Genomic DNA, 17226 nt, shown 5'->3' with positions numbered 1-17226 from the left:
TTATTTGGTTAAAAACAAACAAACAAACAAACAAACAAAAAAACAAACACTAAGGCAACAAAAGCGGAAAAAAGGATAAATACTGAGTATAGATAAAAACTAAAAATTAATGTCTTTTCCCTACACAGTCCAAAGGCAACCCTAACGAATTATAAAAATTAACCACGGCGCAACGTAACGTGAAACTGCCAAAAATGTCCCTTATCAAAGGAAGTACAATATTCGACGTCAAACGATTACGGGATGGTGTAGACCACCTTCCCCTACCCCATTACATTCCTATTAGTACGTGTTTCTGAATTCATTTCCTAAAGCTGACTGGTGGTCAGGGGTACTTGCAACTATGCGCAGCAGCCGTTGCTTTCGTGTCTTATTCTCATGCATGATATTTAGGGAAAGTGTGATTGGCTATTATATGACAGTCTGTGTAAACCTCGCGTTCTGATTGGTCTAGTCGAGTTTGCGATTAAAGTATAGACACACAAATAACGTCATGAGTAAAAAAAGCGAAACAAATGTATAAAAACAAATAGATTCCATTTGTCAGTGTGTACCCGATAACTCACGGGCGACGTCAAAACATGGTGAGAACGAGTCTTATCAGAGTACACTCGCACTGCCAAATGGAATCTATTTGTTAACAACGTCGGGATTCCTGGAATGACCGACTATCCACACTTTAAAAGAGACACATCCATTAAAATATGGTATATACAGAATGCAGAAAAATAACAACTTTGCTATGATTGCGAAAGGTAAGTGTCGCTCTAAATGTAACATCTAGGAGTTGAAGGTTTAAGATTAGAAACGGTTTATTACAAAAGTGGTGGGGGGAGGGGGAGGGGGAGGAGGAGGGGGAGAGGGCGGGGGAGGATTTTCACGTCGCCTGACTTTTTTTCCCCATTGCCTGCGCGGGATTTCACCCCACCCCCACCTCTACCACCCCCTCCCCCCCCCCGTTCCACACACACACACACACACACACACACACACACCACCACCACCACCACCACCATCACTTTTCTAATGGGCCGTTTCTAATAAGGCTCATCAAATCGCCCTATAAAGCGATGGGAAAAACACACGTGGAAAAAACAGACATCAGCAAATAATCAGTACCTCAAACCCGACCTGAAAACACTTTTCCACGCCGTGTTCGTGCCACTACAATCTTGTTACTACATGTATTACACTGCGACTGTACACGATGCTTGTTATGTCTTTCTTTGTGTACAGGGAGCAGCGACCACTGGCGACTGAGGTCAGATTGAAAGTATAAGCATCGCAAAAGCGGCTGCTGGCCTCTTTGTGGAAACAATTGTCGTCACAATCTTCTAAGGTGTTTGCGTCATCTACTAGAAAGGGTTTTCCTATTAGGGCAGCTTGCAAGTAAAACCCTTTTTGCGCGCTCTCTGGGATAATTAAGACTGACCGTCTGGGTGGGTTAAAGGTCGCTGGATCCACAAGGGTGAGATTAGCAGTGTTGTTGAAAAATCTGCAGTTTGAATTCTTGAACGGGGGATGAAGTTGACTGTACACAACAGATGCGCAATTTTCATCTTGACGACAAAACGAGAGACAAGTGGAGTTGTCAACGTTTTTTAGGGACTTGTAGCCTGTCAAGACAACCAAAATGTCGGTAAATAAAGGGTCTGACTACCTTTTATGTATCCCTTACTACAGCAGCTATATTCCTCCAAGGGGGCGAAAAAAATTAAGCGAGCGTATGACGGAGGTAGAAAGTGAGTGAGTAAATAGAATTGAGCGTAACAGTTTTCTTTTTATGAAACTTTTCTTTAAAATTTTAGTTCATAACTGTTTTGTACATAATCAAATTATATCGGGTCTCAAAGATATCAATAAAACCCTATAGACCCTTTTCATAAATGACCGCCAATTTATAATTCTTTTGTATACATTTAAATTAGCTTTACTAACCTCGTTTCAGAGTAAAAAATTCTTTTGAATTACCAACTTCAAAATGAGGTTAGTAAGGCTAATTTTAATACTTGCAAAAGAATTTATAATTGGCCGCCAGTTATTAAAGTGGTCTATGGTATGGCTTTCTTACAAAGTGCCCTTTTCACGGGAAATTAATTTCAGGTCTTGGCAAACCCTCCATAGCGGCTGATGAGCGAAACTTAAACTAAACAAAGAATTAAACCTGATCCTCTTGAGAAATATTATCCTCGTTTTCAGTGAAATAAACAGTCTTTTTTTTTCATGCAAACATTACCACAGGTAGCCCAAGTTTACGTTGCGACGGGGCAAGTCGAGACTTTGAAGTACAAGCGGTAAAAATTACAGGTTGCCGATGAGAATTTGGTAGTCTTCGTATGAGGAATGAACTATCTTAGGTTACGAACACTAAATAGACCTAATTTAGACTTATTTTGATTTAAAAAAAAAAAAAAAAACTTTAAAATCAGCTCTCACATCATCGCAATCTTGAACTTGGTCTACCTGTGACATTACTTGCAACAAAAGCATGACTACCTTTTTCAAAGATGTCCACACCTTCGGACCGAAGATGAAAGCGAAGATCAGAAGAGTGGACCAATCCTGCTTTTGCTAGAGCGTGAAAGTAGACTTGTGAGACATTTCTCAGGTTTTCTCTTGTTGCAGTATAGTTCACGTCACGCGGCAGACTCTTGGTAAACGGCTCAGTGAACAGAACATCGATGGGCGAAAGTGAATAGAGCATAGGGACTGGGTTCTGGTCTACGGACGCTGCCCAAGTCAAAGCATCTCCGTTACTTGGTGGCGTGGATCCCACAGTATATGTGATCGTCTCAACGGACTTTGAAAAGTTTGATGCGGCCTCACTTTGCTTTTTGTCCAAAGAAAATCCACCCCCAATACTGAAGAGTCCTGAGTAGCTTGCTTGCGCTTCAACGCTGATTTCACTTGTCTTTAAGGATTCATAGGTCTTCTGACTGAGTTTGTGGTGTTGGACAAATTTTGCCCCGAACGTCACGTCACTGAAAAAATGAGTGCCGTAATATTGAACAAATTCCATGATAGCTTCGTCACTGGTCTTCGGCACGGCGAGTTTTTTTGCCCAGGAAAGGAATCCAGGGTCAAATGGTGGTGGATTCGTGAAATCAATTATACTGTAGTAATTTTGACATTCAGCGTGTGACAAGACGATCAGGAATTCCCCCGATGACATCTCAGCTGTATCTTTCTTATACTCGGTGCTGGCAGAAAACTCAAACCCCCATCCGCTTCCTGAATAAAGAGAGTACATCATGCCATAACAGTAATGAAGGTGTGTGCGGAGAGGGGAGGGGAAGGGGGGTGGAGTGCAGATTTTGGGCTAATCAGTAACTGGGACGTTTGGTTCAGGGCACTGAAGGGAATGGTTCAGTTTAATATTTTGCTTTGTCGTCAGAGAGATCGAACCACTCTGACTCTTGCGTATTCAAGTTAAAAGTAGCGACCACTCTTTGGCTTCCATAAGCACCAGATGGGTAGAGTATACTACTAGAAGGGAGGGATGTGGGATGTTGGATGCAACGGAAGCAGGAAGCATAAAGATAGAGATTGCCTTCTCCCTCTACCCCCGCCCTCCTCTTGTGCAAATCCATTGTTCAGACCCCGTTTGGTTTTGCTAGCTCCTGCCATAGCAAACCAAAACGGTGTTTGTGGCGTTCACCAAACAAAGTGTATAGGTTTTACAATTATCCCGGCGACAAAATCACTAAAACGGTAAGCTGGAAGAGTCTAATTCAGTTTTAAAGATATACCTGAAGCATCCCGGCAGCTGCTCTGTGTTGTCACACAACGCCCCTACGTTGCGTGACGACACAGAGAACGGCCTGTGTTACAATTGATGTACCTTCAACACTAGCTTGAAATCTCAGGTGCTCGGACATCTGTTGTCTATTACGAATCAATTTTGACTGAAACGACACCACACAAGATTCACTTGGGACTACCATAAAGCCTTCAGGATATGTATAGCGACAATCTGAACTTTGTTTCGCTTTGGAGAAGTCAGCCCTGAAAATGGGGTGTCTGAACCCTGGATCGCGTCCGTTAGCCAAGGGATACCCATAGAGAATATCATAACCAAGCAAGCTGTAGTCTAGGTCTGGAAAAGTCATCTTCCAATGCCCTTCATTACTGCAATCTCGGATCTGTGGATCCATTCGTATCCCTGGAATTTCGAAAGGACAAAAGTACCATGTAATGCTATGTTGAATCTAGAAACAGATCGAGGTTATCAGTAGATTGCTCTTGACTGAGTAAACATTACATATTTGCGAAAGATCAAAGAGGCACACGGCTCGAGTGGTTTGCGAAGTAGGGCCAAATTTCGAGTTGCTTTGAGCCTCTTTATCAAAGCAAGGCTTCATTTACATTCTTTCTTATGAAAATGAATTCTCAGTTATATTCAAATTAAACTAATAACCATGTGAAAAACTTTGCAATAAATCATAAGGAGCTATAGGTTTGCAGCGACTTTTTGGTTTTCTGATTGTATCTTTCCAAATTAGAAGTTCGCATGAGGATCACCATCCTCTTAAAATGTGGCCAAATCCAGCTTTCGTTGTTTTCAATGGTTAAAAACTCGTGAAGTTTAAGGACTGGGCTTTTGTTACTGTAAATACATTCTGCACCTTTCGAAATTAACTTAAATCACAAAGACAGCAGTCTCTTGGAAGAGAAAACAGTGCTTCTCGAAACAAAGTAATATTTGCACGGTTTGTAAATTAATATGCAAATTAGCCATGTATTTTGGTTGTCTTCAATTTTGAGATATTTATGCCTGACATTTGTTTAAATGAAGCCCAGATAAGTTAATGGAAAACTTGTCCTACCATAGTCGGATTGCTCAGTTCCTTGGAGCAAGGTTGTTGTGAAGGAGGGCAAGTGAGACGAAGCCACTTGTGGCGGTTTGGATCTAAAAGAGAAATAACTGGTTAACGTCACTGAGGCCAGTCCAAATAAGACAGTTACGTGATCAACACGACATGCAGTAGTCAGTGATTCCAGCAAATGAAAGCCCACCTGGACTACAATCGCCTTTGACGAATCCTTCATCGAATAGTGATTAAAACCCCGGGATTAAACCGTTTGCAATAAATTGGTCCTCATGAAATATCTTCTGATTTAAATACACATTGTTTCCAATGCCACTGGCACAGCAATAGCAACACAGCCTAAACTGTACATCTGCAAACCTAAACTACGTCACTTTTTTTGCTTTTCAAGTACGTTTAGTTGCATGCTAATCGGCAATCACCAAATAAATAAACAAATTTGCGCCTCAGTGGATACAACGACAAAGTGTGATTGTGCGTGCTTATTAGTGTGTGTGTGTGGTTAGTTTATTTAACCTGCTAAACACAATTTTTTGCTTTATTGGCATATTGTTTCGAGTGCAATATTGATCTCCTTCAAACTCACCCGGATTGCGATGAATGATAGGTGACCAGAGAGCTCACAGTTGCCACTAATACAGACACGATAACGGCTGCCTTCCAGTTATTTTTCACGTACGTCTGCATGTAGAAAAACAATGTTTGTTACTACAACAGAACTACCATTACTGAAAAAAGAAAGTGAAGCCTTGGAGCCGACTGGCCCATAGCTGCCGGAGCTTATCCCGATTTCTGTAGCATGAAGCAGCTAGGAGTATTTTTACTCCCTCTGGATGGGATGCTAGCCCATCGCAGGTCACTCCCCTGCAATTTGTTAGGTTTCCCCAACAATTCACCGGTACCCATTTATACTCCTGGGTGGAGAGAGGCACTGTGAGAGTAAAGTGTCTTGCCCAAGAACACAACGCAATGTCCCCGGCCAGGGTTCGAACCCGGACCGTTCGATCCGGGGACGAGCGCACTAACCACGAGGCCACCGCGCCTCCTCTACTGAACCGTAAGTTTATATTCTCAGTTCATTTCTATGATTGAACAAAGACACTAATGCAATCTTTTCTCGGCTGCTCCTCTTCAAAAAAGGGAGGTCTATAGTCATATTATTTTTTATTTCATTTTATTCCCCCCCTCCTTTTAATTATGTTTGGTCTAATTAATTCTGCAACAGCAACCCAAACCGTAAGCTTGAATTTGTGCATAGTTTTTGTTTTTGACAGGCCGCTACAATTCGAAATGACTAAAAATTGGACAAATAACTTTCATGATCTTTTATCTGTTTTCTAGCTTAGTCGAACAGCATCCATTCTGACACATTTGACTGTGAAAGCTAGTATTGCCATGAATTGATATTCATTTTTGAACTGGTATTAAAATTGAGATTTAGGCCAGGTTGCAAAACTTGCAAAAAAAAAAAAAAAACCGCGAAAAATGGGGGGCTGTTGTTTCTACACTGTGCGCCACTCGGGGCGGAGGTTACTGACAATATTGATGATGATGACAATAACGACTATGATGATGATAATAACGACATTGTTACCTCAGCCCGCTCTTTTGGACTTCGCCACCCTTGGCTAACTGAACCAACATGTGGTTCCATCAAGGGGTGCTGAAAAACATTGAACGTAATTAATCCCTGACAAACTACTTGACCTTTAGGACGTACACACAGCCAACAAACCAAACTGACGGTTCATGTATGCATGGAATTATGACAACAAGGTAGGTAGGTAGGGGAAGAGCATTAAGGATGGATAGACAAACGGACGGCATGCTGGCTGGCGGGCGGGGTGGAAGGAACGATGGGAGAGTGGAAGGCAGGAAGGCAGGCACCCGAGGCACACAGGCAAGGCGGAGAGGCAGGAAGGCCTGATGGTAAGCAAGCAGGCAGGAAGGAAGGAAGGAAGGAAGGTAGTAGGGAAGGATGGATGGATGGATGGAAGGAAGGAAGGAAGGAAGGAGAGCGGACAATTCCATTGACAATTCAACCCACCTCTTCGCTTGAGTTAAGGTCGGTATTGTTTTCTTCGATCGTGCCTTCCATGCCGGGTGTTACGTACCAGCAAAGCTGCGTAAAAAATAAGATATGAATGCTAAAATATCATACGTAAAATGGAAATAAAATTAAAACTTCTAATACTTTAAAGCGTTTTTCAAAATTCTTACGATCGTGATTCTAAGGGATTAGTTTAACAAATGCACATGTGCTGTTGTTTTTTTGCCACAAATGTTTGAAGACTATGGACTAAAATGGGGAACTTATAAAGTGATGAGTCATCGCGGAAGACATAACAGGAAATGTTATTTCTGACGAATGAGCTCGCGAAGAAGGCCGAAATAACTATTTTGGCGGCACGGGACATAACGCGGCCTGGGCTCCAGGCCGGTGCATCATGGGTAAAACGAAAGGGGTATATGAGGGGGAGTGTAGCACGTGATAGTCATCTAGGCCTCTGAATCAACTCTGTTCAGAGCCCCGTTTAAAGTTTCATTTTCGTTTTTCAGGTATTTTTACTACACTATCGACAGTTTTAACTTTGTAAAGCCTCCATAGGAAAGGCTACCAATCGCAGGAGCTTGTGCCATGGTTCCTTCCCAGATTTCCTGCTTTCTTTTCGCAATGGGTTTTTTACGGCAGGTTTTTTCTGGTCTCCGTTCTAATCGCACTTCTATGGTTAGTGGTTGCTCAGCTCCGTTATTATTATCCTCTTCTGTATTAGCGTTCTTTACTTGTAATTTTTCTAGTTTACTAGCCCAAATGGTACGATATAGTTGTAATTTGCCGGGGTTTTTTGGTCCAAAGTAGTGGACAACCCGGCCCAACTGACATAATATGATTCTCTATGGGGTTTTTGTCCAACGGAGCGAACACCCCAGCCTAACTGGCATGATATGTTTGTATATGGGGTTTTCGGTCCAAAGTGTGGACCCCTGCTTAACTAGTATGATATGTTTGTACATGGGGTTTTTTGGTCCAAAGTAGTGGACACCCCAGCCTAAACTTATTTGCCTGTTAGCTGTGTGTTCATTCGTTGTGAAGTGGAGACAAAATATAAAATGCGTCTGTTCCAAGACATGTAAAGTTCTCTCTATTATCGTACGTTTTCCCGCACAAAGTAAGCAATATGACGAGCTTTTGGAAACTGATTTCATAAGGTGTATTCTCTATATGTTAATCTAACGTTATCGGATACAATGTGATTGTGATTAATGTGCATGCGCCGAGCGGAACCTTTCGCTTGAAATCTTTGAAAACGAAACGATTTTATTTAACCCACCAGACATGATTAGACGGAACATCCGTCATCGTCAGCGACCAAACAGTTCTCAAACGAACATATGTAATCATTACCGTTTGATTAAAGAACGACATTTTGCTTTAAAAGTTCAGAGTTCAGTTTAGAAAGTTATCACAACCATCCAAAAACTACTCTGGTGCAGTTGCAAATTCGCCAAGGAAGGAAAGTCCATTCACCAGGGGCGGTCAATCACCATTTCGGGGGTTTGGTGATTGACCGCTGAAAAAAGAGGGTGACCGCTTAATACAGGTCCGCTTAAAACAGGTTTGACTGTATACGATATTTAAGTCCACTGCTTTTTAAGTCTCTCGATTAAGCAACCTTAACTATTATTACCATACGTCAGAAAAGTCTTGATTTCTACACAAGACGTCGTCCTCGTAACAGGATCACTGTCTTTGGCATCGTCGAACTTACAAACCATGATCTGTTTACAACTAAAACTAGTACTCTTACATTATTGGACTGCGTTCGACTAAGATGACATCAGATCAAGATTAATGGGCGTGCGAGAATTCACGCGAGGGTGCCCCTGCAAAAGAATCTTCGGGCGGGACGGCTATTTCGGTGTCTCTTACAGAGAAAACACTCGATTCACTTTGCCAAGACTACACACACCCAATCTGAACAAAATTTGCACGCGATCTCCTTCGTCGAACGCAATTAATGGATTAATATTCACGATAAACAAATTGGCAGAAAAATCAGGATCGGTTCTGATCTGCTCAAAACTAAAAAAAGATTGAAAAAAGGGTCTTTTACCTTTTGGGAAAGCCTGATTCGTTGCGATGCGTAAAGAAAAGTTTGGAACAAAATGCGACCGTTCTAGATGGTAAGTGAAACGCTGTACTCGCTAATATATGTATCAGTCTTAATTGACTTGTTTTTTGTCATTATTCAGAGTAGTTATGAAAACACTTATCACAGCGAACAAAAGATCAACAGAAGACCAATATATCAAAGTCAGTCAAAACAACTGCTCACATTTCAAGCCACTGCATAGCGTTCTGCGACTGTTTGGAAGTCCGAGTTCTTGCCGACGTCAATCCACGGTGGCGGGTTTGAGCAAAGCACTTCTGTTGTGTACGTAAAGTAAGTAACGATATTAAGCAGTTTTAACTGAACCAAAGCTCTTTCTGACTTTTACACTCACCAGCCGCATTACACACTGTATCAAAATGTCGGCAGTGCGCTGACGATTATCATTCGCATAACGACTCAATTCTTACGGACCAGTCGAAAAATCGTCTTCAAGTTGGAATTCTCTCTAATTGTTAGTGCAATTCTGGAATAATAAATATAGTCCATCACCAAAGGACATAGCGTAAACTGGTAAGACTGGTCACAATCAATGGTTCAACGTTACTCAAGCAAAAAACGGTTTACAATACCTTCCTTAAAGCATTTAAGCCAATTTGAGTCATAGAAATAATATACCAATGTAAAGTTCGGCGTTAGAAGATATCAGAATTTGGCACCTTGTATATTAAAAGGGGCCTTGCCCTGCTCTTTCTAGTGATTGAAAAAATTTAACAAATTTCTATTTGAAAATATAGGTAATGACTTCCTTGACAGAACGGATGATTTTTATTTGTTTTCTTGTGTCACCTCATTAATTACAAAAGTTCAAGCGTGTGGCGGAACTGGCTTGGTTAAAGTTGTTTATTCCGTCTTCAAGTCTTTTATCAACAGGTAGCTTTGAATGGGGTTTGAACCTCAAACTAACGAGATATTCTAACTTAAATAAAATCTTTTGGCCTCCAACTGGTATGCATGCAAAGGTAAACACTTCAGTCACCTTTGTTAGGAAAGGAATACGTTATAAATCATTCTCTGCAATGGAGAAGACTTCCGCACTCGATTCCTAAAGGAACAAACGTAAACGTAAGAGATAAACTATACTTTCTTAAGGTATGCTCTTGTATTCCTCAACGTACGTGTCGGAAGGAATGTCGAATTTTCGACTCAAACGTCGACCGCAGACCGCAGCTACATCTCCACATTATTTACGCCTGTTAAACAGATAAGGGTTTTGTTTTCGAGTTCAAGGGACTTATGTCTCAATGACTCCTAACCAAGTCAATAAATAACTTGATTACAATTCTACTTGAACTTTGCAAAAGTAGCACAAATGAGGGAGCAGCTTTGTTTAAAGTCGTCGTCAAGTTTCGGTATTACTGAAATCCTCGAGATGGTTCATCTAGCAATTCAAAGATCGTGGTTGACGTTCTCTTAACAAATATTTCTAGATTAATAGTACGTTTCCTTGACCTAATAAAGTTTGTTATTTCGAAGGATAACATAGGAACAACATCGTCCGATTGGTTTAGAAAACAAAACAAGAACAAAGAAATAAAACTGAAATATATTTTCTTAAGGTATGCTCTCGTATTCCTCATCGTACGTGCTGCACTATGCAAATGGTTCGATTCAAACAATGAAGCACTCACATTATTTACTCAAGCAGCCTCTTACAGACCGCTGCTAGGTGTCATTATTTACGCCTGTTGAACAGTTAAGAGTTTTATTTTTGAGTTCAAACTACTTACGCTTCAGTAGCCTTAAACCAACGCAACAGAATAGCTTGACTATATTCCTTCTTGAACCTTGCAAAAGTAGCGCAAATGGTCTGGCTTTGTTTAAATTCGTCTTGCAAGTATCGGTATCATAACGAAATCCCTGAGATGGTTCTTCTAGCAATTATAGAAGGTCGTTTTTGACGTTTTCTTAACAAATATTGCTGGATTAATAGTGTTTTTCCTTGGCCTAATAAAGTCTATTATTCCCGTTGATAACATAGGAACAACATCTTCCAACTGATTTAGTTACACCTGTTGAACAGATAAGTGTTTTGTTTTCGAGTTCAAAGGACTTAAGTCTCGGTGACTCCTAAAACAAAGCAACAGAATAGCTTGACTATATTCCTTCTTGAACTTTGCAAAAGTAGCGCAAATGGTGTGGCTTTGCTTAAAGTCGTCTGCAAGTATCAGTATCATAACGAAATCCCTGAGATGGTTCGTCTAGCAATTATGGCAAGTCGTTGTTGACATTTTCTCAACAAATGTTCCTGGATTAATAGTGCTTTTCCTTGGCCTAATAAAGTCTATTATTTCCGTTGATAACATATGAACAACATCTTCCAACTGATTTACATTACAAAACAAGGGCAAGGGTGAAAAATTGACATCTACACATTCTCTACCGCAGAGTAGTTCCCTTTTGCACATGTCTGCCGGCGTGAAGAGGTCTGGATAATTCCTAAAATTAGCTGATTGGGTCTCACAACACATGCCTGAGTTACGTTCCAAGCCAAAATGGCTTTGCTTTTGTGAAGAATTGCAGGAACAGCACAAAGCGCAATGGGCTTTACAGAGTTTTTTTTTTTTTGGGGGGGGGGGGTTAACTCATGCTTGCTTTGTAATTTCTTTTCCAAGCAAGTTTTCTTTACAAGAGGAACCCACGCGCTGTAAGTTCAGGCAACTTTTTGCGCGTACCTAGTTTGCCAAGTAGACGATATTTCATTCTTTCAAATGATAACCAGTCAGATGTGGAGGCTTGCGCAGAGTTGCCCAGCTCAGAGCTCTTATAGCCGTCAAAGAGAAGAGCTCCAGGTTAGAGAATTCACCACTTCCACATTCACATGATACACTTTGTTTGCCCCCGCAAAAATTTTGCATAAGCATTTTTTCAATGGTCTCGAGAAAAATTGAAAACAAAGCTCGAGCAAAATTTTGGTCACGGAAAACAAAGTGTATTATGGGAAATGTGGAAGTGGCGGATGGCACTTGCGGGGTGGTGGCAGCGCGCATTCGTGAACAAAATCATGAGCACACAACGCAGCCCAAACACATTAGGGATATGTGAGCTCCGCCATTCCGGTCATGCATCAATATTGATGCCTATGCACCAACTACATTCTAGCACCTCATGGCAGCCAAAGATATTGACGATTTCAATGCGAAAATTTTATAATCGTTTACATTCCTTTTTTTCTCCCTGATTAATCCATAAAACAGCACGATAAGTATCTGAAGATTGTGCAAAGTGCACAACGTCTGATTAATGGAAGCCAGAACTTCAAAACATATTCATAGGCGCCTGTTAATTTATGTCCATCGTAAGCCGAAAACTCCTAGCGCCGCAACTGACTCGAAAACGCTGCAGTAAAGCTGACACGGTTAAACACTTCCTAAAGTTAGGAGCTATATTTGTGTTGGTTCACATGTCGTTGCTGTGCAGCACGTGCTTCCCCCAACCTTGTTCCTTGGTATACTTTGGCTTGAATTTATTTCTCCTTTGTCACGTGACCTTGTTTTGGGAAACCATATTTCAACAGGCATCTCAACCAAAATTTAACTGTTTTTATCTTCAAAATTCAGTTTTTTAGCCTCTTTGAGATCTTATTTGTTGCTATTTAAACAACCCTCTAGTGACTTCACGAGCGATAGAGGGATTGAAAAGCGTTAAAGCTCCCTTGAAATGTTGATAACGAAAGAGTGATGTGGTATGATCACAAGGGCTTCAATTACATTGATCAGCAGTATACCTTCCTCTTTTTATTATTATCTCCCATATCTTGATTTGTTTTTAGTGATAAATCAGTGACGGCCAAGTCGCACGTTTGAACGCTTAACAGAGGAGACCAAATCTGGAGCCCCATCGATAAACTATTTGGTAAGATGTCGAAATACTTCTATATACGAAGCCAACTCAACAATCTCGTTGTCACAGTTGACGGCTTTCAATGTGGTGGTTACCTCAGATTGTACCCAGCGTACAGAGGTGCCAATCAGCTGTGGAAGTGGGGAGCCAATAACAGCCTTGTCAGCAAAATGGGTCTGGTTGCAGATCTCGATGGTAGCTATTGCGTTGCTAACCCTCCCACTGGTATTGACCAGCAATCATGGCAATATACAAATGATCTGATGAAAAACAAAGATGACAGTGTTATGACTGTGGACAAAACAGAAATGGCATCATATCCGTATCTGGCCGAAGTAAGCGGAGAACTGAATCAAAAGTGGATATTGGTGCCCGAAGAGAAACTGGCACATTTGTAAAGCTAAATGAACTTATTTAAGAAAGCTGCTTTTTACTGTTATACACAGATTCAAGTATCGTTTTTTTGTAGAGTGTGGATATAAGGTTGAACAATTTTTATTTTAATTACGCCAACATGGGAGTAGTCGATTCTTGAGAATTTAAAACAGGTACTGTGTTAGACTATTTGCCTTGGTAAAGAGGAACTCGTGTGATTAAGACCAAAAGTACGGAGACTTGTGTGGCTTAAAGACTACCCAAAGATACCATGAATTGTATAATATTGTCACGTATTCTAAATAGCAAAGCTGTACTTGTTTTGAAGCACAATTGTGTACAGTGCTCAATTTATTTTAGGCAAACAAACAAAAGGGTAAATAAAACATATTCAATCGTCCTTCTGTTGTCTTTGTACAAAGGTAAGTCAGACAAGTAACTACCATAGGCGAAGCTTAATCGTCCGGGTGAGCGTCGTCGTAAGAATAACTGTTTGCTATGACCTTGACTGACGTTTTCAAAAATCCCGAGCAAACCTTGACTACAATTCTACTTCAACTTTGCAAAATGTTGCGCAAATGAGGCAGCAGCTTTGTTTAAAGTCGTCGTCAAGTTTCGGTATCATTACTGAAATCCTCGAGATGCTGCATCTAGCAATTCAAACATCGCGGTTAACGTTCTCTTAACAAATATTTCTGGCCGCGATTTTTGCGTTTTGCCCAATTTTTCTGTGCATTTGCCCTTAAGGCGGGGGTTAACATAAAGGAAGCATTTTTGCTGGGTATTATGGTTTGAATGCAAATATCTCGTTCACGTTTCAAGTAGTCAAAAATCTCTCAACTCATTTCACGTAGCTACGTTTTGGGCTGTTTTGTAAATTTTTTGGCGATTTTTTGGTATATTTGGGAATAAATAGTTTTTGTCACAGGATTAGTAAAATTTATGAAAATAGGAAATTTTGAACATTTGATATTGTTTTAGAATTAGAATTTGAAGTTAAAAATTGGTAGACGTACAGCAAACAGTTACCTACCAACCCGGGGTGCCCTTTTGGGGGTAGTCAACTGTCTGGTGGTGTTCCAAAACCTTTTTTTTTTCCCTTTTAATCCCTCTTTAAACTTCCTTAAATTTCACTTAAATTCATGTGCACCCCCGCCTTAAGTCCACGGCTTTTTAATCTTTCGACTAAGCAACCTTAAATATTATTATCATATGTCAGAAAAATCCTGGTTTGTACACAACACGTCTTCCAAACAGGATCACTGTCTTTGGCGTCGTGGAACTTACAAACCATGATCTGTTTACAACTAAAACTAGTACTCTTACATTATTGGACTGCGTTCGACTAAGATGAATATCAATATTCACGATACACAAATTAGCAGAAAAATCAGGATCGGTTCTGATCTGCTCAAAACTAAAAAAAAGATTGAAAAAGGAGTGTTTTACCTTTTGGGAAAGCCTGATTCGTTGCGATGCGTAAAGAAAAGTTTGGAACAAAATGCGACCGTTCTAGATGGTAAGTGAAACGCTGTACTCGCTAATATATGTATCAGTCTTAATTGACTTGTTTTTTGTCATTATTCAGAGTAGTTATGAAAACACTTATCACAGCGAACAAAAGATCAACAGAAGACCAATATATCAAAGTCAGTCAAAACAACTGCTCACATTTCAAGCCACTGCATAGCGTTCTGCGACTGTTTGGAAGTCCGAGTTCTTGCCGACGTCAATCCACGGTGGCGGGTTTGAGCAAAGCACTTCTGTTGTGTACGTAAAGTAAGTAACGATATTAAGCAGTTTTAACTGAACCAAAGCTCTTTCTGACTTTTACACTCACCAGCCGCATTACACACTGTATCAAAATGTCGGCAGTGCGCTGACGATTATCATTCGCATAACGACTCAATTCTTACGGACCAGTCGAAAAATCGTCTTCAAGTTGGAATTCTCTCTAATTGTTAGTGCAATTCTGGAATAATAAATATAGTCCATCACCAAAGGACATAGCGTAAACTGGTAAGACTGGTCACAATCAATGGTTCAACGTTACTCAAGCAAAAAACGGTTTACAATACCTTCCTTAAAGCATTTAAGCCAATTTGAGTCATAGAAATAATATACCAATGTAAAGTTCGGCGTTAGAAGATATCAGAATTTGGCACCTTGTATATTAAAAGGGGCCTTGCCCTGCTCTTTCTAGTGATTGAAAAAATTTAACAAATTTCTATTTGAAAATATAGGTAATGACTTCCTTGACAGAACGGATGATTTTTATTTGTTTTCTTGTGTCCCCTCATTAATTACAAAAGTTCAAGCGTGTGGCGGAACTGGCTTGGTTAAAGTTGTTTATTCCGTCTTCAAGTCTTTTATCAACAGGTAGCTTTGAATGGGGTTTGAACCTCAAACTAACGAGATATTCTAACTTAAATAAAATCTTTTGGCCTCCAACTGGTATGCATGCAAAGGTAAACACTTCAGTCACCTTTGTCAGGAATGGAATGTCAATCTCTCGACTCAAACGATGGAATACTTACATTATTCACCTCAAGCAGCCTCTTACAGACCGCAGCTACATGTCCGCATTATTTCGAAGGATAACATAGGAACAACATCCTCCGATTGCATGGTTTAGAAAACAAAACAAGAACAAAGAAATAAACTGAAATATATTTTCTTAAGGTATGCTCTCGTATTCCTCATCGTATGTTCTGGACTATGCAAATGGTTCGACTTAAACAATGAAGCACTCACATTATTTACTCAAGCAGCCTCTTACAGACCACTGCTAGGTGTCATTATTTACGCCAGTTGAACAGTTAAGAGTTTTATTTTTGTGTTTAAAGGACTTACATTTCAGTAGCCTTGGGTGTGTGCTTGAAGCGTACGAAATGAAGAATTAACCAGTGAAATTGGAGTTCATCCTTTACCGGAAAGAGTTATAGTTACTTCCATCAAAACCTGCAAAAACACAAAAGATTTGATAACTGCAAGATTTGAAAGGTTTGCTTCAAGTTTAGATTTTATTCGTGGCGGCAATTTGCACAAGAACGTGCAATATACCGCACTGAGAAGATCGGTAAGTAATTCAATGATTCTTTTGTTCAGTTTTCTTTTAGAAATACGCAAAGACGATAACACCATGGCCAACTTCTTCGGACGGGTTCTTTTCTTCGCAATGATGCGTTTTTTACTGGAGGACGCAAGAGGGTATATATGCCCTATCGGTAATTTTGCGGGGTGTGAGTGCAATATCATGGGAACCTGTAACGCACAAAGAGACCCTGTTCCTCGCTTAGACTACAAGTTGACTGGATACTCTCCAACTGGTGTTGAACAGTTTGGCAGATTTATCGCAAGAGACAAACAAAACTTGGCGTATCTGTGTAACGATGGTGTGGTGGCTATTCTGTACGACTGTGAAAACAGAATACCACTGTACTCGGCTACTATGATGGATAAGCGACAGTTGAAAGCTTCATACCAGCGCCCCAAAGAAGAATTTAAACAGAGTTCGTTTCCTGCTCCCCATTTTCAAGCAAAGAATTCTGACTATGAAGGTTCTTCCAATGTTCAGATATGTTATCAGCACTTTCCAAACACAGGTCCTGCTTTGATTGATTCTGATTGGTACAAGGCGTTGAATCCTGGTAAAGCTGTGAAACCATACCAGTTATGCCCCAGTGTCTTAACAGTTAAAGGTCCTATGGACAAGAAAGCAGCGGCCAAGAAAGCAGATGCCAAGAAAGCAGATGCCAAGAAAGAGGTAGTCAAAAGTGCAGAAAAACCACTGAAAACTTCTATACATAGAGGTCACTTGATAGCAGCACAATACGGCAGAGGGGACAAGGCCAGGATATTAGCCACCTTCACATATACAAACACTATACCCCAGTTTGGGGGAGTTAACAGTGGTCCATGGCGCGTTAAAGAAAATGCTCTTGTTAGGTGGGGAAGAAAAAATTGCGCAGAACACAACGGAAAGGAGACTGAAAATGTCAGAATGT

The 17226-nt window shown here is 40.5% G+C and overlaps 3 protein-coding genes across 4 annotated transcripts in view; 2 read left to right on the top strand and 1 right to left on the bottom strand.

Annotated features, from left to right (window-relative positions):
• Window positions 1-1164: 1164 nt before the first annotated feature.
• Window positions 1165-6927, bottom strand: LOC110042519 (uncharacterized). Its single transcript, XM_020747901.2, has 7 exons — window positions 6877-6927; window positions 6424-6492; window positions 5416-5510; window positions 4827-4909; window positions 3842-4162; window positions 2464-3231; window positions 1165-1616 (listed from the first exon to the last, which is right to left on the bottom strand). The coding sequence occupies exons 1-7, from the start codon at window positions 6925-6927 to the stop codon at window positions 1165-1167; spliced, it is 1839 nt and encodes a 612-aa protein (XP_020603560.2).
• A 2188-nt stretch (window positions 6928-9115) lies between these two features.
• Window positions 9116-13619, top strand: LOC149109993 (uncharacterized). 2 transcript variants are annotated; one of them, XM_089291634.1, is made up of 2 exons: window positions 9116-9265; window positions 12774-13619. In XM_089291634.1, the coding sequence occupies exon 2, from the start codon at window positions 12862-12864 to the stop codon at window positions 13240-13242; it is 381 nt and encodes a 126-aa protein (XP_089147760.1). In that variant the 5' UTR covers window positions 9116-9265; window positions 12774-12861; the 3' UTR covers window positions 13243-13619. The 2 variants fall into 2 exon arrangements, with proteins under 2 accessions (XP_089147760.1, XP_089147759.1); XM_089291633.1 differs by having other exon boundaries at window positions 9116-9274.
• A 2495-nt stretch (window positions 13620-16114) lies between these two features.
• Window positions 16115-17226, top strand: part of LOC149109992 (uncharacterized) — a 3446-nt gene continuing 2334 nt past the window's right edge. Inside the window, exon 1 of the mRNA XM_089292915.1 lies at window positions 16115-17226. This exon is cut by the window's right edge and continues 2334 nt beyond it. Within this exon, the coding sequence (XP_089149041.1) occupies window positions 16311-17226 (916 nt within the window). The 5' untranslated portion in view covers window positions 16115-16310.

Source organism: Orbicella faveolata, unplaced genomic scaffold (assembly GCF_042242905.1).
Source record: "Orbicella faveolata isolate gen_17 unplaced genomic scaffold, um_ofav_v1 contig_24, whole genome shotgun sequence".
Taxonomy (NCBI): domain Eukaryota; kingdom Metazoa; phylum Cnidaria; class Anthozoa; order Scleractinia; family Merulinidae; genus Orbicella; species Orbicella faveolata.
Note: the sequence above shows the minus strand (reverse complement) of the source record. Positions and strands in the feature narration are given on the sequence as shown.

Excerpts from the sequence above, each read along its gene's own strand:
- LOC110042519 (XM_020747901.2), bottom strand. The coding sequence starts at position 6,927 with ATGGAAGGCACGATCGAAGAAAACAATACCGACCTTAACTCAAGCGAA. Across the intron at positions 6,493-6,876 it reads ACCTTAACTCAAGCGAAGAG|CACCCCTTGATGGAACCACA; the intron begins GTGGGTTGAATT and ends AATGTTTTTCAG. Across the intron at positions 4,163-4,826 it reads AACTGAGCAATCCGACTATG|GGATACGAATGGATCCACAG; the intron begins GTAGGACAAGTT and ends TCGAAATTCCAG.
- LOC149109993 (XM_089291634.1), top strand. The coding sequence starts at position 12,862 with ATGTCGAAATACTTCTATATACGAAGCCAACTCAACAATCTCGTTGTC.